The following is a 23,731-nucleotide window of genomic DNA, read 5'->3' as shown; positions in this document are numbered from 1 at the left end:
CAGAGGAATTTAGTCTTTAAATGTGACCTGAACTATGAAGATGTGAGAAAAGTTCAAATTACAGCTTTACCTCTGAAGTGCTGACGCTGGAGACTCCTTCCATAAATGTTAAATAAATGTGGAAAAAGTTGAAATAAACTTCATCATATCACAGTTATGTTTGTTTTTGTTAATTAACAAAAAAAATTTCAAATTTGTTTACTATTAGGCTTACATTATGTGAAGAGTCTGAGGTACAAGTCCCTGTGAATGAGCTTCTGACCAATCGGATGCGAGAATTCAACAGCGCTATGGTATAAAGGTAAATATTTCTTTATCAAGTTATATTATTCAACTATACAGGTTATATTATGTTTCTTTATCAAAGCGGATTTCTGATTTTGATCTGTACTTTTCAGTGATCAACATTTGGGGTTTTTTTAAATTCTTTTTTACTTCCAAATTCTGTGTAAGAACAAACATCCCGTAGCATGCTTTAGGTACAGCTAACAGGCAGAGAGAAGATGATGGTATTGAGTGAAGAGCTGAGCGTTAAAGGACAGTTTAGAGGCCATTACTATTAGATAAATGACCTTTCACCCCAAGAACATAGTATAGAGCTGAGGATGTGTGATATACTGTATATAAGGAATAAAACGTACCTCAATAAGAGAACTATTTACATTTGACCTTTATTTACTTTGGATTATTAAAGTCACTCAAAAAAAAAGTGAGGGAATAAAATAGAAAGGCAAAATAATTTTTTAATTTAAAAATAATACTAAAAGAAGGAGAGGAAAGCAAAAACAGGTATTATGCACATCTGCATGTGTCCATGAACATCAAAAACAAAACACAATCCGACTGTAATTCAGGTTCGGCATCACGAATTGGCCTGTAATATACATTTAACCGTGTTTTCAGAGGAAAAGAGGATGGTGAAGAAAGAATATTTAGTTAAAATGTCAACACATAATGGAATAAGAAATGAATCATTTATATATATATATATATATATATATATATATATATATATATATATATATAATAAATGCAGGTCCAAATCTGGCCAATTATTACAAAGTGCTTCGTTGTAAATTTTCAGCAGCAGGGAAAATCATCTTCGGTGCATCATCTTCATCGTAAGCTTCTGCTCATATGTCATCTACAAGAATAATTGAGAAAAAACTGTAAATGTTTTTTCAAAAAATGATGAATGTGTGTGTGTATGACAGAGTGAGAGAGAGAGAGAGAGAGGGAGAGAGAGAGAGAGAGAGAGAGAGGGAGAGAGAGAGCCAGGAGGCGGGGAGAGAAGGAAGAGCGAGAGAGAGAGAGCGAGAGCGAGAGAGAGAGAGCGAGAGCGAGAGAGAGAGAGCGAGAGAAAGAGAGAGTGAGAGAGAGCGAGAGAGAGAAAGAGAGAGCGAGAGAGAGAGAGAGAAAGTGAGAGAAAGAGAGCGCGAGAGAGAGAGAGCGAGAGAGAGAGTGAGCAAGAGAGAGAGCGAGAGAGAGAGCGAGAGATAGAGAGGGTGAGCGAGAGAGAGAGAGAGAGAGTGAGCGAGAGAGAGAGCATGCGAGAGAGAGAGAGAGAGCGAGTGGAAGGTGCTTACCAGTAAAATGCAAGCTTCTTTGCTGTTTCGAGACGGTAAAAGCATAATTTCCTCCCTATAATGTATTAAACATGACAAACACATATTGATACATAGAGTCATTTAAAGCATTTAGAGCTACGAATATACTGATAGAGTTGTTATTGTTTTTTTACTCACCGGTGAAAAGCTGGCACTTTTCTTCACTCCTGCTGGATTCACGTTCAGGTTGGGGGCTGGGTACGACGGAGGGCGTGGAATAGAATGCCTCTGTTTAAGATGATCATGGTGAGATGGAACAGACGTCGCTGCGTCGCTGTTATAAGGGATGGGTGGCAGGGGTCCTTTCTTCTGTGCCAGAGAAAGAGTACTGGTCACGTCTGACTCTACAGGCGGTGGAGCTTTAGGGGACGCAGACCTGAACAAGTGTACCATAGTCACGTCATTAAAGGAGCAGTTTGTAGGTGAAACACAAGGTTAAAACCTAGAGATGTTCAGAGATATCTAACAACAAACACCTGTCAGTCCCGTGTTCCGATATTTTTGCTCACCTACAAATCGGGTGGTCTGATCCATAATGTGCTATGTCGTTTCATACGTCTACATGTACAGTGCAGTAAATTCTCAACTCTCTTCTCATATTCATCTTTCGCTCTCAAACACGAATGTCTCACGACAAACAAATGAATTGGCCTTGCTGTTCCAATAGTTTCGGAGGGGACTATATTATTATTATTATTATTATTATTATTATTATTATTATTATTATTATTATTTTGGGATGAACAGGTAAAGTGTTTTCAAACTGATTCGAAAAACAGATATACAGGAAGATATATAGGAAGATAAATAGGAAGTGCACGATTTGTTGTTTTTGGGGGGGGGGGGGGGGTTTCCAGAACATTTTCCACATAGGGCATTTATTTGAAACTAGAGGTGTGCGTCAGGACTGCGATCCGGTGATAAAAATGTCACACACGTGAAAAGTTTTTACTTCCACACAGGCAAGCAGTCCCCTAAGCAAACTCCTTTATATGAGCGTCAGTCGCTGCACGATGCCTTTACAGCACTGATTCATTCATCCTTAGTAACTGCCTGGGCAGGGTCACAGAGGTTTCATCGTAGCTACTAGACGGTTTCGAGTATTTTGGTCAATAGAATCACCCACCCATGGATGGATGATGGTGAGCTCCTTACCGGCTGAGAGACAGACAGGTGTTCAGTTTGTTCTTCAGCAGCCATCCGGAGGCCGAGTCCAGACTGTGAGTCCGGACGAACACGGGACGCGCTGCACAACACAATAACAGTGCTGATCAGAGTCGAAGCAAAGCTGACAGCTCCATAACCATCTGAAGAGCGTATGTGTGTGCAAACCTTTACTGCCGCTGATGCAGTTCTGTACAGCTGTGTTGAACCGGCTCGCCTCGTCCTCATCGGAAAAGTTCAGCCCCGCCCAACATTCCTACACAGGGGCGAATAAGGATGCACTGACGCCATTTTTACTTATTTATTTTTCAGAGCAAGTACAAGTGCGTGTATGTCTTTTAACAGTGAACTCCCGCTGAGCGTCATGTTTGAGATGTTATACTGTACAAGCGGAGAGGTTGCGTCTGGACGATGACGTACACTTGAGTTACATCACAAAGCGGTGACACCGACGTTGCGCTCGGCGTATTATTACGAGTACGAGTATATAAGCGTACTCGATACCAGTAACAGTATCAGCGCCCGAAGCCCTTCCCCCACCCCCCCACCCCCAACCAGTACCGACACAATGGATAAAGATTCAGTTTAAGTGTTGAATATTCCATTTTAAAAATGGAGATATTGTATATATATATAGGAAGACAACTGAGCGGAGGTGAAATTCAGATTCGGGTCACTGACATCACTGGGGAAAGTGTGGAAAAAGGCGCAGGGCGTGGAATACGTGAACGATGTATACAGCTCCTGTTCCCAGAGCAGCTTGGCCCTCTGCAGAGAGAAACACAGAAATATTGTGATCTTTCCACACTCCCTTTAAATAGAGCGAATTTCAAAACAATACAAATAACATTTCTTTAAGGCTGAGAATGTGATTGAATGTAGATCTGTAAACTAGAACATGGTCCTGATTTACTAAGATCCCAAAAACGATCTCCAACATGTTGTCCGTGCAGGTAGAGAGAGCCTTGCAGGTGTTTCGGAGAGAATAAGGGTTTAAATAACGTGCTTGAGTTATGTGAGGAATATAAACCGAGTGTAAATTACCCGACGTGCTGCTAAGGCGGATCACTAAGTACCCTTTAAGCGTCGCAAGATGACTGCGACTGTAAAGAAGGACAACGTGACAGCTGGATGATCCAGGCGCTGCAATTTCAGAATATTTTCACCACCCCAAATATTTTTGTGCGTATGCTGATGGCGTTTTTAATCGTATCGTTTATGAAAACAGAACTCCAGAGTGCGCATCTTAACCCGGAGGATAGTCTGGGTACATAGTCTGGAGAATAGATGACTTGTGAAAGAAAAGAAAAGAAATTTGGTGCCAAACCCCAAAAACCGATAAAAACCTGTTTCCTTGTTTTCCCATGTTCAGTTTGAAACGAAAATCAAATGAACACAACGCATATCATATCGCCCCCTGCTGGTGACTACCTTGTGTGATGAAAGTTTAAAAAGCTGCTTTTTTCCCCTTCTTTGTATTTCCTGTTTGACTGGTAAGAATGAAAAATAAAAAATGTCATTTTCCTTTTCTTTTTTTTTTTTTTTTAAATTTCAAACCAGATGATACGCAGATTCGCGAAGGAATAAAACTATTCAAAACAAATGAGCACGTTATGTTAAATGGTCCGCACTTATAGAGCGCTTTTATCCAAAGCGCTTTACACCGTGTCTCATTCACCCGTTCACACACACACACACACCGATGGTAGCAGAGTTACCGTGCAAGGCGCTAACTTGCCATCGGGAGCAACTTGGGGTTCAGAGTCTTACCCAAGGACACTTCGGTATGTGGAGTCACGTGGGCCGGGAATCGAACCGCCAACCCTACGATTAGTGGACGACCCGCTCTACCACCTGATCCACAGCTGCTATACAGCTGTTATACAAAATTATACAAAAGTCTTCATATTTTTAATGATTTTCTGATGAACTGAATCATAATAATGAGACTTTTATTCTCAGGTGTCCACAAATAAATGAAATTGGGGGAAAATAGAAATATTTGCAGTGACTCCGCCCTTTTAGTACTTTTAAGTACAAACACACAAAACTGTACTATTTTGCTGAGGTGAAAAAACCTGAATCTCTATCAAATTACGCACACCTTAGTAAATCAGAGCCTTGTGTGGTGTGGTGTGGTGTGTATATGTGTGTGTGTGTGTGTGTGTGTGTGTGTGTGTAAAAACCTTCACACAAAAGAGCCGTATAAATGTTGAATGTAATTTTTTATCCTGCACCAGACAGACCACTCCACAACTGTGAAACTGCCATTCGGACGTTTTTCCTTTACCAGCCGTAGTTGCCAGGTATAACTGCACTACGGCACAAGCTGACGCCTAAAACACACACACACACACACACACACACACACACACACACACGAATACTGTCCTGTTGTTTTTGCCAGTAAAATCAGTAATACAGGAAATAAACACAACCTACAAACAAATGAGCTTCTAAACAAACACCGTCACTTTATCCAGCTTTATACTGTAGCACAGCGCCGTTTAATTCTCCATCCTGGTCGGTAGATGTTGATTCATTTTCTATAACAGCAGCTCTGCAAATCTCAGGTGTGTTCTTTCTAATGCGCTACCGTTCCTACAGTCTGTTCAGAGTTTATGGAAGGAGTCTCCGGTGTCAGCCGTCAGAGCTGAAGCCGTGAATTTCGGTTTTCCGACATCTTCAGGATTTCTTAGCTTCCTTTTCCGAGGCTAAGAACTCTCAACTATAGGGAGAACACCTTAAGCAGCCTGCTTTTTAAGCAAATGCCATCGTGAAATCACAAGAGCAGGTGAGCACGTGCCAGACGCTGGTTCTGAGAGAAAGACTTACAGTAAGATCAGAACAGAAGAGGGAGCACGTGAATAAAAAAAGAGAAGGAGTGGAAACACTCACGCTGCAGTCGGAGCCGAGCAGGTTAAAGACGAGGCCGTTCTCACGGATCGACAGGAGAGAACTTAACACCCGAGACATCTCTCTACCAACCTTCCTTCTCAGACTGCGCTCTGTTTCTGTGTATAACACACACACACACACACACACACCAACACATAGTGCTCTGTTCCTAATGCAAATCAGGCACCATGCACACAAAAAAGTGTGCTGTTGCATACAACACAGATACACACACACACTGGGACTGGAACAACAATTCAGGCCCACCCAGGCCCACCCAGGCCCACCCCATACACCCGCAACTAACTCTGAAACCTGCAGACTGACCTGCACTTGAACTTTCTGAAGTGACAAATGTTTGTTATTTAAGGCATTTTGCATTTCCTATGTGTGTGTGTGTGTGTGTGTGTGTGTGTGTGTGTGTGCTCTTTCTCTCTGTCCTCCACCTGATCACTTCTTGTCCATACTTCAGTGCATCTACGTTGCTTTCATTTACATAAGCCGGGTTGAGACGAGGCAAACGATGACTCAGGAATTGTAAGATTTGCCAGCTGGTTCCTTGTCTTGCAGAAATAAGGGCCTGGACACACACACACACACACACACACACACACACACACACACACACACACACACACACTGCTCAGCTTCCTAATGCAAATCATCAGGCTCAACAAAAGTCTGTGGTTGTTTCCAACACACACACACACACACACACACACACACACACACACACATACGCACACACACACACACACTTTTCACTGCTTCCTAATGCAAACAGAACTTTTATTTTGCACTTGAAAGTAAAGGGAACAGGGAAAGTCACTTTTAGGTGCCCGAGGATGAAGAACGTTCGGTTACAGTGGTGGCAGTGGTGTGTATTTTTGTTTGTTTGTTTGTTTGTTTGTGAAATAGGAATGTGTAGTTTAGTTTTGTGCTCTATTTTACTTCGTATAGTGTAGCTTTTTCAGTCTAGTTATACACAGGGTGCGCCTCAACCAGCCCCCTAGTTCAGTAGTCAGGGCGCGGATCAGGAAGTCGGCCATTTTGAGGGCTGTCTCAATCGCAAAATCCTTCCAGTGCACTGGAACGTTCGCGCCCTAAAAAATCCCACAATGCACCGTAAAAACCAGAGAACACAGACGCTCACGGTGTTCCCTCATGTTTCCTGAACATGAGGGAACAAAATGAGGGAATACAAGTAGCTTGTTGTTGTTGCTGTAGTTTTCAAATGATTACTTGATTTGATTTGACGTTCTATATACGGGTTGTTTGTTCGAGTCTGGCGACTTTTAAGTGTTTAATTAGCTTGCCCGCGATCCTGCTTGACATATTAGGACAGAAATGTGTGCGATTACGCTAACCACTTTGTATGACATACTGTATAAAACGTATAAAACTTCTTGCGTTTTTAATTTTAGGTGACGTTTTACAACGCGAATCCGTAGTCATGTTGCCAGAAAATCGAGTTATCGGTGTCCTAATGTGTGTCCTTACCAGTGCCCCAGCTCATGTACATGATATACTGATTCAGGACCTACTGACCTAGGGAGCTGGTACATCCATCCACGATCTGTACCAATTATCCTACACAGCTTCGGAGGAAGCCTGGAGAATACCCCAGGGGACTCGGGAGCAAGGCGGGGGACACCCTGGATGGACGGGGTACCGATCCATCGCGGTTCACAAACTCACACACACCCATTCAGACAACTTAGAGATGCCAATCAGCCTACAATGCATGAGTGATAAAATCTTACGTAGAGAGCGAGCTAGGATAATTACCTAGCTGATTCTAGCTAGAACTTGCGCGTTGCTACGGTTACAGTGTGCAGATCGCCTGGGCTAATTTTTTGATTTGATCTTAAATGGGGCTTGGTTCAGGTGTTTAAAAGTTTTCTTTCATGTGGAGTAAAGTGGACAGGAAATACACACGAGGCGTAAACGTTTACTGACATGCCAGCGTTTATTGGCAGTCACATTCAGGGGTTTAGATAAGTACGTCTGATGAATTCCAGTGGTGAGAAACGTGCAGGGTAAGTCGTCTGTGAGGTTAAACATCATTAGGGAAGTGAAACGAAGGCCGACTCTACAGTGTAGCTCTATCCCTGCAGTGTACGCTCCAGCAGATGTTCCTCCTGCACATGATAAGGCATGGTCACTCTCAGGTCTCTCTGATCCTCCATGGTAAGCCGAATCGTCTCATATGCATTGGAATTTCCAGACCAGCACCTCCGAGCCACCTACACAAAAACATACAGCAACAGCACAACTAAATGACACGAGTGTACAACCCTAACTCCCGAAAAAGTTGGGACAGTATCGAAAATGCGCCAAAAAAAAACAATCAAAAAGAGTCGTGTGGAAATTCGACTCACGCTGAACTGTATCGAAAACACATCATTAACACGTCATTTGACGTTTTACTTTGTGGATTGAATTTATTTTGGAAAATATACACTCTTTTCAAATCTGATGACTGGAACACACGGCAAAAAAGTCGACTGTTTAGCGCTGTGTAACATCACGTTTTCTTTTCATAACACTTATTAAGCGTTTGGACGCTGAGTGAAGACACCGGTTGGTTAAGTTTAGCGAGTGGAATTTTCCCCCATTTATCCGTTATGCGTTTCTTCAGCTGCGCAGCTGTACAGGACCTTCGCTGTCTTATTTTGCACTTCATAATTGCACTTCATATATGGACTCCAGTGCGTATTCTTCCAGACTGGACATCAGAAATTCACTTACCCCATTAGAGACGTCCCAGTTCAGCATCATCCGGGCTCTCTTTCCAGCCTCCTCAGAACCATCCAGAACCAATCCAAAGCCTCCGTTCATTACCTCGCCCCTGCATCAAGTTAAAAATCAATAGATTATTAATATTTTTCATCCTAATTTATCCAACATACTGTAAGGGTAAGGCTCAAAGCCCCAACTCAATTACTTCATCTTCCTTAGACATTAGCTACGTTTACATGCACATCATATTCCGATTAAGGTCTATATTCGGATTGCAGTCGTATTCTGAATATGATGTTTATACGCGTAAAGGCATCCGAATATTCCTTCGGTTGTCATAAGTATGCCGGAGTTTCCATTCTTAAATACCTAGCCGCCTGCTGAGCATCAGTTGGCACCCACAATGCATTGCGAACTGAGCGTGCGCATAGACGTCTTTTCAGCGAATTTTCTGAATGATGCAACACATTTCGGATTAAAACAGGAAAAACAGCCTTGTGTGTTTAAATGCTGCATTTTGCAGAACTTTATCTGATGTTATCGGGGATAAATGATACAGTCAGAAACAAACCCGTGTAATCTATCGGAGTTAATGGATAACAGAATACAATGTGGTATGTGTGTACCATCCAACACCGCCTCCGTTATGCAAAGCGACCCACGTGGCACCACGGAAAGCGTCACCGATAACGTTCTGCACCGCCATATCTACAAAACACAGGCACGCACATTCGAGAGGAGTTTGTCTTGTGTGTGTGTGTGTGTGTGTGTGTGAGAGAGAGAGAGAGAGAGAGAGAGAGAGAGAGAGAGAGAGTGACTTTCAGTGTGTACCTGCACAGAAAGCAGACCCATCGTATATATTGGAGGTCTCTCTGAAGGGGCTGTCAGTGCCACTGACATCATGATGATCTCTGCTGATCACTACAGGAGCCTGAAGAGACAGAACCTCAATGTAATGTCACTTACAGTGAGTTGCATAAGTATTCACCCCCCCGCCACCTTCCCTCCTACATTTTGTAGTGATACAATCTGGAACTGAAATGGACCTCACTGGAACTGTATGTCATGATGCAGTTTGTTCGGGTCTGTTATGAAGAGAACAAACTGCTTCATGAAGATCAAGGACCTTTCGAGGTTATCAAGTTCTGGAGATCAGGGATTTACTTCCTCAACGAACAAATGTCTGCTTTTTTTTTTTTTTTCATTTTGTAACGCTACAAACTGTGACAAAGGTCAAAGGGGTGAATACTTACGCATTATTATCCTAAGCTGTATAATCATTCATTCAGGCGAGTGTGCGCGTGTGTGTTGAGCTTTACCGTGACTCTGCCTTTTGCGATGGCCTGGTTTATGGCCAAAGCGATGGACACTCTTCCTCTCTGGTCGGAGTAGAGAATACGAGCCTGAGAGCCCACCACCTGCACCGAGGAATAATCCACACTTACACCGTCATTTATTAAGGTGAGTGTGTGTGTGTGTGTGTGTGTGTGTGTGTACCCCAACCCCACCCCATGTAAAACTAATCCAGTCCAAACAGGGCTCAAAACCTTTGCACGTATAGACAGCCAGTGCAAATACCACGTGGACTGTGCAGTATCGTTCACTGCTGGTGAAACCATTCTCTGTTTTTGTGTTTCGGATTATATCCGGACTCTACCATGTTGTGTTTTCCGGCCTCACGGATCCAGCGAATGTTGTCAATGTACTGTTGTCGGACTCGCTCGGTCACAGTGGCGCTGATCTCTTCCAGCACAGTAGTGGCGATGTCATCGGTCTGCGCTAGATCAGCGGGGTTTCCCGAGGTACAGACCCAGCGGAACGGCCCGAAACCCAGAGAGAAGATATCGCTACACACAGAGGACAAAGATCAGACTCAGCAAGTCTGTTTATGCGTGACAATAATGCTGCGTTTCCATCAGACAACATGGGATGCTTTGGTAACATTCTGACCTTATTCTGTTATTGTCTGAATTTAGTAAGAAGCAGATTAAATTCCTCTTGAGAACAATGAAACGCCCAGGAGGTTCCTTTTGTCAGATGCTTTATGTGTCTTCACGTAAACCCAAAGGAATCCATAAATAACCATATATCACTAACTGGTATAATGTAAGTGATGTTCCATAACATGTAACTATAAATGGATAAGAAGCATGATGTGTCATTCTGCTGTATTAGAAGAACGTTTCGGGACATGCCGTTATTGGAAAATAATCAACTTTGTGGTGTTAATAGTAACTCGGCTCCATCAAACCAGCCTGTTGTTGATTATTTTCCTGTAACAGCACAATCCAAGCATCAGTTAAGTATTAAATATATGCCTATTTGTGCACCTTACAGTAAAGTGTAACCAGAACTCTTAACACTTTTATATTTTAGGGAATTTCTACACAGAACCCTGCAACTGAGAGTTTCCCTATCATAAAGGATTTAATGTAGTAGTAGTAGAGGAGATGATAGTAGTAGCAGTAATAATAGTAATAATAGCAGTAGTAGTAAAAGTAGCAGTAGTAGAACTAGAAGAAGAATTAATAATAGTAGCAGTAGTACTATAGTAGTAGTAATAGTAGTGGCGGTAGTAGTACAAGAAGTAGGAGCAGCAGCAGTTCTAGTAGTAGTAATAATTGTAGTAGCAGTAATAGTAGTAGTAGTACTAGCGGTAGTAATAGTAGTAGTAGTAATCGTAGTAGTAGTAAAAGTATAAAAGTATTATTATTAGTAGTAGTAGTAGTAGTAAAAGTAGTAGTTATCGTAGTAGTGGTGAAAGTAGTTGTAGTAATAGTAGTTGTAGTAATAGTAGTAGTAATAGTAATAATAATACTAGTAGTAGTAATCGTAGTAGTATTAAAAGTAGTAGTAGTAGTAGTAGTAGTAATAATACAAGTAGTAGTAGTAGTAGTAATTGTAGTAGTATTATAAGTAGTAGTAGTAGTAGTAGTAATAGTAATAATAACACTAGTAGTAGTAGTAATCGTAGTAGTATTAAAAGTAGGAGTAGTAGTAAAAGTATAAAAGTATTATTATTAGTAGCAGTAGTAGTAGTAAAAGTAGTAGTTATCGTAGTAGTGGTGAAAGTAGTTGTAGTAATAGTAGTAGTATTAAAAGTAGTAGTAGTAGTAAAAGTAGTTGTAGTAATAGTAGTAGTAATAGTAATAATAATACTAGTAGTAGTAATCGTAGTAGTATTAAAAGTAGGAGTAGTAGTAGTAGTAATAATACAAGTAGTAGTAGTAGTAATCGTAGTAGTATTAAAAGTAGTAGCAGTAGTAGTAGTAATAATACAAGTAGTAGTAGTAGTAATCGTAGTAGTATTAAAAGTAGTAGTAGTAGTAGTAGTAGTAATAATACAAGTAGTAGTAGTAGTAATCGTAGTGGTATTAAAAGTAGGAGTAGTAGTAAAAGTATAAAAGTATTATTATTAGTAGCAGTAGTAGTATTAAAAGTAGTAGTAGTAGTAATCGTAGTAGTAGTAAAAGTAGTAGTTATCGTAGTAGTGGTGAAAGTAGTTGTAGTAATAGTAGTAGTATTAAAAGTAGTAGTAGTAGTAATAGTAGTAGTAGTAATAATAATACTAGTAGTAGTAGTAGTAGTAAAAGTAGTTGTAGTAATCGTAGTAGTATTAAAAGTAGTAGTAGTAGTAAAAGCAGTTGTAGTAATAGTAGTAGTAATAGTAATAATAATACTAGTAGTAGTAATCGTAGTAGTATTAAAAGTCGGAGTAGTACTAAAGGTAGTAGTAGTAGTAGTAGTAGTAGTAATAATACAAGTAGTAGTAGTAGTAATTGTAGTAGTATTAAAAGTAGGACTAGTAGTAGTAGTAGTAGTAGTAATAATAACACTAGTAGTAGTAATAGTAATAATAACACTAGTAGTAGTAGTAATCGTAGTAGTATTAAAAGTAGTAGTAGTAGTAATTGTAGTAGTATTAAAAGTAGGAGTAGTAGTAAAAGTAGTAGTAATAGTAGAAGTAGTAGTAGTAGTAGTAGTAGTAGTAGTAGCAGTAGTAGTAGTAGTAGTACTGTTACTAGAAGTAGTAGTAGTAGTAATAGAAGTAGTAGTAGTAGTAGCAGTAGTAGTAGTAGTAGTACTGTTACTAGAAGTAGTAGTAGTAGTAATAGTAGAAGTAGTAGTAGTAGCAGTAGTACTGTTAGTAGAAGTAGTAGTAGTAGTAATAGTAGAAGTAGAAGTAGTAGTAGTAGCAGTAGTAGTAGTACTGTTAGTAGAAGTAGTAGTAGTAGTAATAGTAGAAGTAGTAGTAGTAGTAGTAGCAGTAGTAGTAGTACTGTTAGTAGAAGTAGTAGTAGTAGTAATAGTAGCAGTAGTAGTAGTAGTACTGTTAGTAGAAGTAGTAGTAGTAGTAGTAGCAGTAGTAGTAGTACTGTTAGTAGAAGTAGTAGTAGTAGTAATAGTAGCAGTAGTAGTAGTAGTACTGTTAGTAGAAGTAGTAGTAGTAATAGTAGCAGTAGTAGTAGTAGTAGTAGTAGCAGTAGTAGTAGTAGTAGTAGCAGTAGTAGTAGTAGTAGTAGTAGTAGTAGTAGCAGTAGTAGTAGTACTGTTAGTAGAAGTAGTAGTAGTAGTAGCAGTAGTAGTAGTAGTAGTACTGTTAGTAGAAGTAGTAGTAGTAGTAATAGTAGAAGTAGTAGTAGTAGCAGTAGTAGTAGTAGCAGTAGTAGTAGTACTGTTAGTAGAAGTAGTAGTAGTAGTAATAGTAGAAGTAGTAGTAGTAGTAGCAGTAGTAGTAGTACTGTTAGTAGAAGTAGTAGTAGTAGTAGTAGTAGCAGTAGTAGTAGTAGTAGTAGTAGTAGTACTGTTAGTAGAAGTAGTAGTAGTAGTAATAGTAGAAGTAGTAGGAGGGTTCTATAACAGGAATCAGACTTGACCAGAGTACTGATGTTTCTGGATTTAGGTTAGTACCTGCACCATGCTGCACTGATGTGTTAATGAACGTGTCTATGTTAGTGATTCACCCCATTATATGCTGGACATATGAAGGATATTTAAACTCTGTAGCACCTCCTCCTGTCTTCTCTACCTCAGCACCTGTCACATAAAACAATTCAATTCAAACAACAGACATTGGCACAAAGCAGCTTTACAGACATCCAGATAAAGAAAGAAAGAAAGAAAGAAAGAAGAGGTGACTCATATTCTGGAAACTCTGAATCTGTAATAACATGTAATAACACTCACCTGCTCGTTTGGCCTCCAGTAGAAAGGCATTGCCGTAATCCCAGAAGAACATTCCCTTCTCCGAGAGCTTATTAATGGCCGCGACGTGTCTACCGAGACTTCAGAGAGAACAGCAGCAGGGTTCAGAGTTAACACTGCAGCAAGTTTCACACCGATTTCTGACCAGTTTCTTCATTCTGTTATAGTATGTAACGACTTTATGAAATTCTTCACACTTTATTTCCTCATTTGCGAATCACGTGTAAACAGATCTCAGCGTAGCTGCATTTCATTTAAAAAGCTGTATGTTCCTTGCACATCTTTTTCATCATTCTGCATTGTTATTAAGTGGGATTCTTACCAGCAAATCATACTATAATTCAATTCTTTTCTCTCTTTTTTTTTCCCCCCCAGTGTTTTATAAGAAATTCGGTTTGAGCCACGTGCAATGGAATCTAATCAGTCCCCTGGATTATCCGCTAAAAACAGCTAGAAACAGAACGGTTATTTCTTTATAGAATGATGACCAGCACTACATCTGATTTGACTTGTCAGATTGAGATCAGAAATCTGATCTGAAAAGCACATAAAGGTGAATATGTGAATTAGATTTTTAAAAAGTCTATATCTGGCCATTCAAACAGTACAAAATCTGCTCCAATCAGACAAGCCAGAAAATACCAGTTCTCCTGGGTGGTGTGTATAAGTGTGTGCACCTTTCATGTACGGTGGCTCTGAATCTCTGAGGGTCGGTGTTCATGAGCTGGTTGGCCTGCGTAAAGCTGAGCTGGACCGGGTAATAACCACCGCTGAAGGGGTTGTGCAGTGATGTCTGATCAGAACCCAAATCCACCAGTAATTCTCCTGTGCGCTCGTACTCCTGCCACAGACGCTCCCTAAACACACACACACACACACACACACACAGGTCAAACACACGGACACACACACGGTCAAACTCGACAGCACTTGACCAGTAATTAACACTCACCACAATGCCACAATGTTGCCATGGTAACCCAAACTCAGGGCCATCTTGGATCTCCTAGCCTCCCTGCGAGGAAAAAAAAAAAAAAAAAGCTGAGTCGCACATCACACACTCATTATATGAGTAGTGTTCACACTCGGGAACTCGTGAGACGTTGTAGACGGTGTTTCTTCTCATGAATACTGGCAGCATGCTTCATTTCTCTCCTGTGATTAATTACACCATGGATAAGGACAGCTTTCTCTCAGGCCTGTCTCATCCTCGCACTTTTATTGTTCCAGTGTAATGGCTTACTAATTTTACATATAAAAGCCAGGCGTTAAAAAAAATGCCCTTTGACTTCTATCCATCCATCCATCCATCTTCTATACCGCTTATATATATATATCCTACAGGGCCACAGGGAACCTGGAGAATATCCCAGGGAGCATCGGGGACAGGGCGGGGTACACACTGGACAGGGTGCCAATCCATCGCAGGGCACACTCACACACACATTGATATACTACGGACATGCCAATCAGCCTACCACCGTGCATGTCTTTGGACTGGGGGAGGAAACCGGAGTACCCGGAGGAAACCCCCGCAGCACGGGGAGAACATGCAAACTCTATACACACAGGGCAGCAGCAGGAATTCTTTAGTCAAAAGTGTTTGTAAATAAAGCACAAAATCTGTACGGTTTATCCGTCCAACGACGGAACTACTTTTTCAGATGGAAGGATATGCAGATTTGGTCAATTGCAACTTCACACCCACCCATTAGGTGAAGCAGGAAGGCTAACCCATGCTTCCTCTAAGACATGGCGGGATCACAGGGACGCAAAACACTCTCAGAACAAAGTGCTGTCTACAGTCTTCCGCATACATGAGCTCACACGATTGGCTAGTGTTCCTATGAGCGACACTGGAGAGAGAGTATGCCCCTCCCACCCAGACAGCACGGCCAATTACACTCCCTTGGCTTTGGTGAGCTTTCAGATTTGTATCATCTTCATTCCTTCAGTGTTCCAATCCAGTAACGACTGTAGTGTTCAATGTGTGTTATACAGTCGTTAGAGTTGTATTAAACACAACTGAACTTGTTTTTAGTATACAGATGTTTTTCTCAGTACAGTTTTGTCTTGATAGTGACCCAGATCCAGATGCAGATTAGATTAAAACTCCTGGAGTTGTTTTTATATATATATATATATATATATATATATATATATATATATATATATATATATATATATATATATATATGAAGCTATGTGAGAGGACGTTTGGTGTATGTTTGCATAATAGAAGAGATGATGGTTGTGAGACCGTGTATAGAAGTGGAGTATTGTGCGTGGTGTGTGTGGAACCTGATGCGCTGGACGCAGCAGTCGAGGTCCTTCGCGACCTCCATCACCCAGCCCTGCTCATGCCTCTTCTTCAGAGGAGCTTCATCCACCTTCAGGAAAAACACACGTTGCGTTAGATATCTACTCCAGATGATGGAGTACTCTGAAGGCTTTTTTAAAGGCATTTAGATCAACGTTTCTCGCTCTTGTTCATGAAAAACCAACGTTCTCCTTTAGTGTGTTCCCGTCACTAAAGCCAGTTTTAGACCGCATGATTTCATTTTAAGAATGCCACTTGTCGCTCATTTCCAACACTGCCCGAGCTCTGTAGTGGTCAGGGTGGCACTTAATCCGCTCCATTACGTGCTCTAAACACATCGAATGAAATATTTGACGTGAAAGGGTCCAACTCGTCCGTAAAGGAAAACAATGTGCACACGACCAGGATTCTTCTGCTGAGCTGTACGAGTCAGATCTCTTGGGAATGTCTGATCAATGTCTGACCTCTGCAATAACGCCGATACAGCCGGCGATGACCGCAGCTTTCGCCTGGGCTCCACTCATACCACCTAAACCGGAGGACACGAACACACGACCTCTCAGGTCACTCGTGCCGAGGTAACGCCGTCCTGCATTCAACACGGTCAGCTGCACACCGCGGGGAAACAGAGACAAAACCTAAATCAGTCATAGGTTAAAGGTTATTCTGTTTCAGAGCTTTGCACTCATGCACACTGACCTTAAAAGTGTCATAAATCATAAATAAATGGGTCATAAATCATAAATTCAAATGAAAGCTTGAGGAATGGGATGTGGTGTAGCCTCCATGGAAGCTTGTGTCTTAGTATTAGCTGTTACTATAGAAACGATAACATATTACAACGAGCCCATTAATATACACCTATTAATCAGTATATCTGACATAATCGTAATCACAGGTGTAAGTTGACGTGTCTGATCTTGCGTAAGCAATTTAAATGTAACCGTGGCGACAAGCACAGATCGGAGTTAATATACCGAATATATACTGTGTATACTGTTGAACCGGATGATGGGGGGAAAACTGTTATTATTTTTTCTTCTGGGAAACATGTTAATATCTTATGTAGCTTCTGAAGGGCGGTACTAAATGAAAAAATTATAATAATAATAATAAAAAGATCTTTAAACACTATAAGAACCATTTACGCCGCTCGCCGTAGACAATTCATTTGACTTTGAAGGGAAGAACAACAGTAAGCTGTGTGATCTGTTTGTTACCATGGTGCCATGAACGATGCCCTGAGGACCAATGTAGCAATAACTTCCTGCAGTCATCTGTCCATACCTGACCACACACACACACACACCCCCCAAACAATGAAATAAGCCTTTACTAATAGTTTATGTGTGATTAATAATTAATCTGTAATTCTACAGTCAGGACAATAGTGGTGAGACACATGGACCAGTGAACGTATCTCACATGGTGTTTCCCAGAGCAAACATCTTCTCATAGCTCTCCCTGGAGGAATAGTTCGGGATGACCTGCAAAACAACGATGGTCAAAATCAAATGGTGAGAGTCGGAGTAAGGTGAAGAGTGTGTGTGTGTGTGTGTGTGTGTTACCATGCCGTTAGTGATGACGCAGCGCGGGGATGAGGGCAGGCTGGGAAACAGGCCGAGTGGGTGACCACTGTACATCACCAGAGTCTGCTCTTCAGTCATAGTGCTTAGGTAATGACACACCAGCCAGAACTACATACACACACACACACACACACACACAGAATAATGTTACAAAACACATTTCAACAGTCACCCACAGGCCAAAATCTCACATTTTAGAACAGAGAGGATCCAAGAGGATATAAAAGTGGCTAGATGTAGTTATAAAGGCATTAGTTGATGATACAAGTTCATCAGAATAGGGGTTGGAAGTTTTTGAACTGATGTTTTGACTATTCATTAATAACTTGCCATCGGGAGCAACTCGGGGTTCAGTGTCTCGCCCAAGGACACTTCGGCATGTGGAGTCACGTGGGCCGGGAATCGAACCGCCGACCCTACGATTAGTGCACAACCCGCTCTACCACCTGATCCACAACCGCCCCATACTTTTCCCAGTCCCTCCTGGATTGTTTGTGATTTTGCGATCGCACAAACGAACGCAAAATCAAGGAAACGCCGCAAAATCCGGAGGAGCTCGCGATTTTTCAAAACGACCACGGATTTTCTGCAGACTCGGGCCGAGAAGCGTCACGTGACGTCATCACGACTCGCATTCACCCGGAGCCCTCTTCAGTTCACGTGCGTCGAACATGAGTACAGCTAAAACGTCTCGTTTACCGAGAAACATTACCGCTAAAGAATTCCGTCCAATCGCGATTTCATGTAATTCGTGTAATTTTCCGCAAAAAAAAAACCCCTCTAAAAACGTTATAACAAACTCGAAAATTTGTATCGCAAGTTTTGAAAAAAGCCGCAGCAAAATCAAGCATTCTTAGCCACGAAAAAAAAAACTCAACAGACTAAAAGGTTTGTTAGTATAAATTCTTCTAAGGGCGTGCAAACATTTGCACCAACCTGCATATGACCACAAAGTAGACTGATTGGCTCATATGCAGTGACGGCTGGTGGTGATGATATTAGTTAGACTAGAGGGCTAAAATCTCATATCTATTAAACACACTTCGATGCAGATAGACAGCTCGTCTCATCCATCATAGACAGTTCTCCACCAAGCCACCAGAGGGAGCTCTTCCACGACTTCTCAACTCTTCCTCATTTGTTTGCACTATAAAAGACTCATGAACGGGACACTACGTGCACGCCCTTGCTGTTTGTTAGTCTGCTTTCTGCTTTTCCCCTTTTCGCCTTGGATTTCCTTTTGCTTGTTGCTGGGATTTTGCGATCGTGGACACTGTGTTTAACAAAAAATCAGCCCCAGCCTTGCTTCTCTTATTGCTTCTCTTGCTTCCTAAGACATTTGCCTCCTAGCCCATTTACACCAGCTGGGTCTGCTCAATGTCTCATGTTTCCGTGTGATACCTGAGAGCCAGTGATGGCCTGATGTAGAAGTGAACACTGCATTTCAGATCAGAAGAACAGCCTTAAACTGTCCTCGCTAGTCTGTTAGCTCGTGCACAGAATAGGGACGTTAGTGCGAGTTAACTTTAGAGTTAATGTAGTTATTGTACAGAGACATTACCTGAGCCCAGTTGCTTAACACTTGTCCGTTTCCTCCGTAGGTGACAAGCTCCTGTGGAAACTGAGACGTGACACAGATGTGAATGAGTGGCTGATTCAGATTACAGAATATATGACGTGACTACAGGACAAAGCACTAATTTACACAGCAAAATATCCAGTGTTGAATTAACATCTTGACTGCTTAATAAACTCTAACAGATTTATATATTTGGGTGCAGTAGGTCTTCCATAGTAGGGTTTTTGTCAGTGACACAGTGACATGTACGTTAGACGCTCGACATAATGTACTATGTTTGATAGTATCTTTTAAAGCGCTTAATTCTCGATATGGAACCATAGATACCATACATCTGATGTAGATGATGTGCACTAGTACATCTGGTATGGCATGGGTAATGAAGTATTACATTGAAATGAGTGCAACTAAAAAAATTTTAGTTTTGAATACCTGTGCTACAGAAGGATCCAGGTTATTCATGATCATGTGCATGATGGCTGCTGCATGTCTGGTCTTACAGGGGTACTGATCGATAGGATACGCCCTGCGACACACGGACAAACAGAATGGTTTCAATATCAAATGTTACTGTGACTCGAATTCATTCATTCGTTCGCTCCACAACGTTAAATGTAAATATAAGCTGATGAGAAGTACAATGTGTCTGTCTTTAAAGAATTAAAATGCTAACGATTGCTTTTGGAATAAAAGGAATGGAACATTTCTAGGAAAATAATCAGCTTCAGCATGTAAAGAGTAACTCCACTTTGTCTTCACACCAGCCCACCGGTGATTCATTTCCTGTAACCGTGCTTGGACCCCACGAAGAACAAGAAGAAGAAGAAGAAGAAGAAGAAGAAGAAGAAGAAGAAAACTCCCAATCTTTGATGCTTGGACCCCACGAAGAACAAGAAGAAGAAGAAGAAGAAGAAGAAGAAGCGGAAAACTCCCAATCTTTGGTGCTTGGACCCCATGAAGAAGAAGAAGAGGAAGAAGAAGAAGAAGAAGAAGAAGAAGAGGAAAACTCCCAATCTTTGGTGCTTGGACCCCACGAAGAAGAAGAAGAAGAGTAAAACTCCCAATCTTTGGTGCTTGGACCCCACGAAGAAGAAGAAGAGGAAGAAGAAGAAGAAGAGGAAGAAGAAGAAGAAGAAAACTCCCAACCTTTGGTGCTTGGAGCCCATGAAGAACAAGAAGAAGAAGAAGAAGAAGAAGAAGAGGAAAACTCCCAATCTTTGGTGCTTGGACCCCAAGAAGAAGAAGAAGAGGAAGAAGAAGAAGAAGGAGAAGGAGAAGAGGAAAACTCCCAATCTTTGGTGCTTGGACCCCACGAAGAAGAAGAAGAGGAAGAAGAAGAAGAAGAAGAAGCAGAAAACTCCCAACCTTTGGTGCTTGGACCCCACGAAGAAGAAGAAGAGGAAGAAGAAGAAGAAGCAGAAAACTCCCAACCTTTGGTGCTTGGACCCCACGAAGAAGAAGAAGAGGAAGAAGAAGAAGAAGAAGAAGAAGAAGAAGAAGAAGAAGAAGAAAACTCCCAACCTTTGGTGCTTGGACCCCATGAAGAACAAGAAGAAGAAGAAGAAGAAGAAGAAGAAGAGGAAAACTCCCAATCTTTGGTGCTTGGACCCCAAGAAGAAGAAGAAGAGGAAGAAGAAGAAGAAGAAGGAGAAGAGGAAAACTCCCAATCTTTGGTGCTTGGACCCCACGAAGAAGAAGAAGAGGAAGAAGAAGAAGAAGAAGAAGAAGAAGAAGAAAACTCCCAACCTTTGGTGCTTGGACCCCATGAAGAAGAAGAAGAGGAAGAAGAAGAAGAGGAAAACTCCCAATCTTTGGTGCTTGGACCCCAAGAAGAAGAAGAAGAGGAAGAAGAAGAAGAAGGAGAAGAGGAAAACTCCCAATCTTTGGTGCTTGGACCCCACGAAGAAGAAGAAGAAGAAGACTATAGTGCTTGGCCCCCTAATCATGTCAATACACATAGAACCAATACAATATATGTATTATTCCTATTTATTTATTCGTTTGTTTAGTTAGTTAACTAGTTTCTTATTATTATTTATTATTATTATTATTATTATTTTTATTATGTAGTCGATTTATATCTCGCCTTTCAGACACCCACTGTTGCGTTACAACGTATGTAACACAAAGTACCACAAAAAAAAAAAGAAGAAAGAAATAGAAGTGGTTTATTGAAAATTCACTTTTAAGTTAATGTTCTTGAATTGTTAGACCCTATATTCAACCACTTAACGTTTTGCATCAAATGAATTTATCCAAAAGCTCACACAAAGCATCAATTAAAGGAACACTCCACTGCGTCTGTTGTGTACAGTACGTAGTGTATGTGTGTTTGTATGGACAGTAATGCAGACATGTTTCACTGCACTGAGTAAAGAACAGAAAACCTGTTTACTTTACAGCCGAGTAGATTAATCAGCGCGTGTACCTCATGCGTAGGGTAGGGCAGAACCGATACATGTAAATGTGTCCATACTGCGTGAGCTCCTCGGCAAATTCGGGAGCCAGACTCTCATGAAGAGCCGGAGGAAAATATCTCAAAGCATTCCTCAGAGCAAGCTGGGTCAGAGGGTAAACAGAAAGAGACAGATCAGTGTTACATGATAACCATGACGTTACAAAACCCGTTATCCACTATGGCCGACGTATCTGTATTTGGATTTGACGTGGACATGGCCTAATATCGATCGTTTATTTGTCAATTTTTTTGTGCACAAGACAGTTTTTTTTTTTAAATATCCAATTCAGTTATTACTTTTGTTTGTACCTGCACACTGTATCAGATAGAGCGTGTTCAAGACTTTTTTCCCGTGTCATTCCACTTTATTACACATAACTTTTATTTATGGACTTCAACGGTGTGAATTCTTTATAGTTCCGGATTTCTTGAGTTAATACCGATGTCTGGTGAAAATTTCATGTGAATAACCTCATTGGAAAATATATTTACTGAAAAAAATGTTGACACGTCCGATACTTATATCCCCCGCTGTAAGCAGCCTAATTTAAACCACCACACTGCTGACCAGGCAGTCACTAAAGATGAATGAATGACTGTTGTGAATGCACTGTCGTCGTTTATGAGTGTACGTTTCTTTAAATTTTGCTCCCACAAGCTTTCGGCTGTTCGTCTGCGTGAAGGTAAAAACCTCCCGTCCATGTGACTTCTCAACCACATGCCCTGGAGAAAAAAAACAAAAAACAAAACCCCCAAAAAACACACTGCACTCCGTATTCATATCTGTATCTGTCCATTCTGCATGATATAACTGCATCCGGTTACCTCGGCAATATACTGTAAAAGGTGTGAGATGCTCTGAGTCTGAATCTCTAGTGCGTTCAGACATTTTGCACCAAGTTTGAAGAAATCCTTTTTTCCCCCCTTCACTACACTACAACTCTTATCTTCTATAATTATTGACAGAGCTGCGAATACACTAGAACATTTTGAAAGCAGGCCCCAAAGTCCTGTCCTTTGGACCCTAAGCCCACTGCACGGTTCCTAATTCCGAAAGCATTTTCGGGATCTGATCGTTGCACTGTGTTCACTCTGATTAGTGATGGAGGCAGTCACATTACCGACAGTACAACCAGAGATTAAATATATTGCTCATTGATGAATTGAACCGAACTATATTTTACAGGCACAACGTCTTAAAACGGTCTACATAAGCTTCTATAGTACACATTTATCACACATTTACTGTATATTAAAGGAAAAACAGTCACCGATTGAATGACTCACTCGTTTCTCCTCGGCGGTAAGGTTTGGTGTACGAACAGGTGCATGAGGCACATCTGGGTCTCTGCCACGATTGGTTGGAAGCGGGTCGAGAGGTAACCCTCTACAAAGCTCCTTTAAACTTGTCATCGCACCTGCAAGTAGAGCTGAGAGGGAATCAGAGAGCAGCTGTGGTACAATAAGAACTAAAAAAAGAGATAACAAACACGTCCGAGGTTCTCCCTCCTAGTCCTCCCCTTCACACCATTGGCCGGTCGGACACTTTGACCTCTGATTGTATCTAATGAGAAACCGAGGATACGTTCCTGAGGTAATCATTGATTAAAGATAAACCGGTGCGGCAAAAAAAACACCACAGACCCCTCATTACAGCCCATGTCACCTTGTATTGGAAAGGTCATTCGAGACTCAAGGACTTCATTATCACATGCAGAAGCAGTGGAATAAATAAATAAATCATCAGAATCACCTTTACTGCCAAGTACCATGGTTTACATGTACAAGGAATTGGTGTACTGGAGGCAAACTGAAGAGGGTCTGTGATAGGTTTGAGGTGGGACGGCACGAGGCGCTCAAAGGACTTCATTACCACATATGTCAGAGCGGCAGGTCTTTAGTCATTAAGTCCTGTGATCCTGGGTTTTTTGGGGAACGGGATGATGGTGGAGGTCTTGAAGCAGGCTGGCACATGGCATATCTCCAGTGAGGCGTTAAAGATCTCTATAAACACTGGAGACAGCTGATCAGCACAGTACTTCAGGGTGGAGTCTGGTCCAGCTGCTTTACCGGGGTTCTGTCTCTCTCAGGATGGAGAGAGTCGTACTTGTGGTTGGGGAGGAGGGGGAGGGAGCCGGTGAAGTGTGCAGATGTGAACACCTCAGCCAC

At 41.4% G+C, this 23,731-nt stretch overlaps 2 protein-coding genes across 2 annotated transcripts; both read right to left on the bottom strand.

Moving 5' to 3' along the window:
* si:dkey-197j19.6 (uncharacterized) lies at positions 1 to 6,842 on the bottom strand. The gene is made up of 9 exons (XM_053636520.1): positions 5,670 to 6,842; positions 4,958 to 5,107; positions 3,453 to 3,539; positions 2,940 to 3,027; positions 2,763 to 2,853; positions 1,746 to 1,983; positions 1,587 to 1,641; positions 1,033 to 1,144; positions 1 to 999 (listed from the first exon to the last, which is right to left on the bottom strand). The coding sequence occupies exons 1-8, from the start codon at positions 6,048 to 6,050 to the stop codon at positions 1,134 to 1,136; spliced, it is 1,101 nt and encodes a 366-aa protein (XP_053492495.1). The 5' UTR covers positions 6,051 to 6,842; the 3' UTR covers positions 1 to 999; positions 1,033 to 1,133.
* Positions 6,843 to 7,619: 777 nt separating this feature from the next.
* uroc1 (urocanate hydratase 1) lies at positions 7,620 to 23,014 on the bottom strand. The gene is made up of 19 exons (XM_053636519.1): positions 22,850 to 23,014; positions 21,533 to 21,663; positions 19,537 to 19,630; positions 19,087 to 19,146; positions 17,505 to 17,633; positions 17,362 to 17,423; positions 17,157 to 17,223; positions 16,401 to 16,544; positions 15,918 to 16,006; positions 14,569 to 14,631; positions 14,294 to 14,473; positions 13,599 to 13,696; positions 13,376 to 13,448; positions 10,069 to 10,258; positions 9,731 to 9,829; positions 9,243 to 9,342; positions 9,038 to 9,119; positions 8,421 to 8,520; positions 7,620 to 7,915 (listed from the first exon to the last, which is right to left on the bottom strand). The coding sequence occupies exons 1-19, from the start codon at positions 22,973 to 22,975 to the stop codon at positions 7,775 to 7,777; spliced, it is 2,028 nt and encodes a 675-aa protein (XP_053492494.1). The 5' UTR covers positions 22,976 to 23,014; the 3' UTR covers positions 7,620 to 7,774.
* Between the last annotated feature and the right edge of the window lie 717 nt (positions 23,015 to 23,731).

The sequence above is a fragment of the Ictalurus furcatus genome, chromosome 11 (genome assembly GCF_023375685.1).
Source record: "Ictalurus furcatus strain D&B chromosome 11, Billie_1.0, whole genome shotgun sequence".
Lineage (NCBI taxonomy): Eukaryota > Metazoa > Chordata > Actinopteri > Siluriformes > Ictaluridae > Ictalurus > Ictalurus furcatus.
This window is presented reverse-complemented; position numbering and strand designations above follow the sequence as displayed.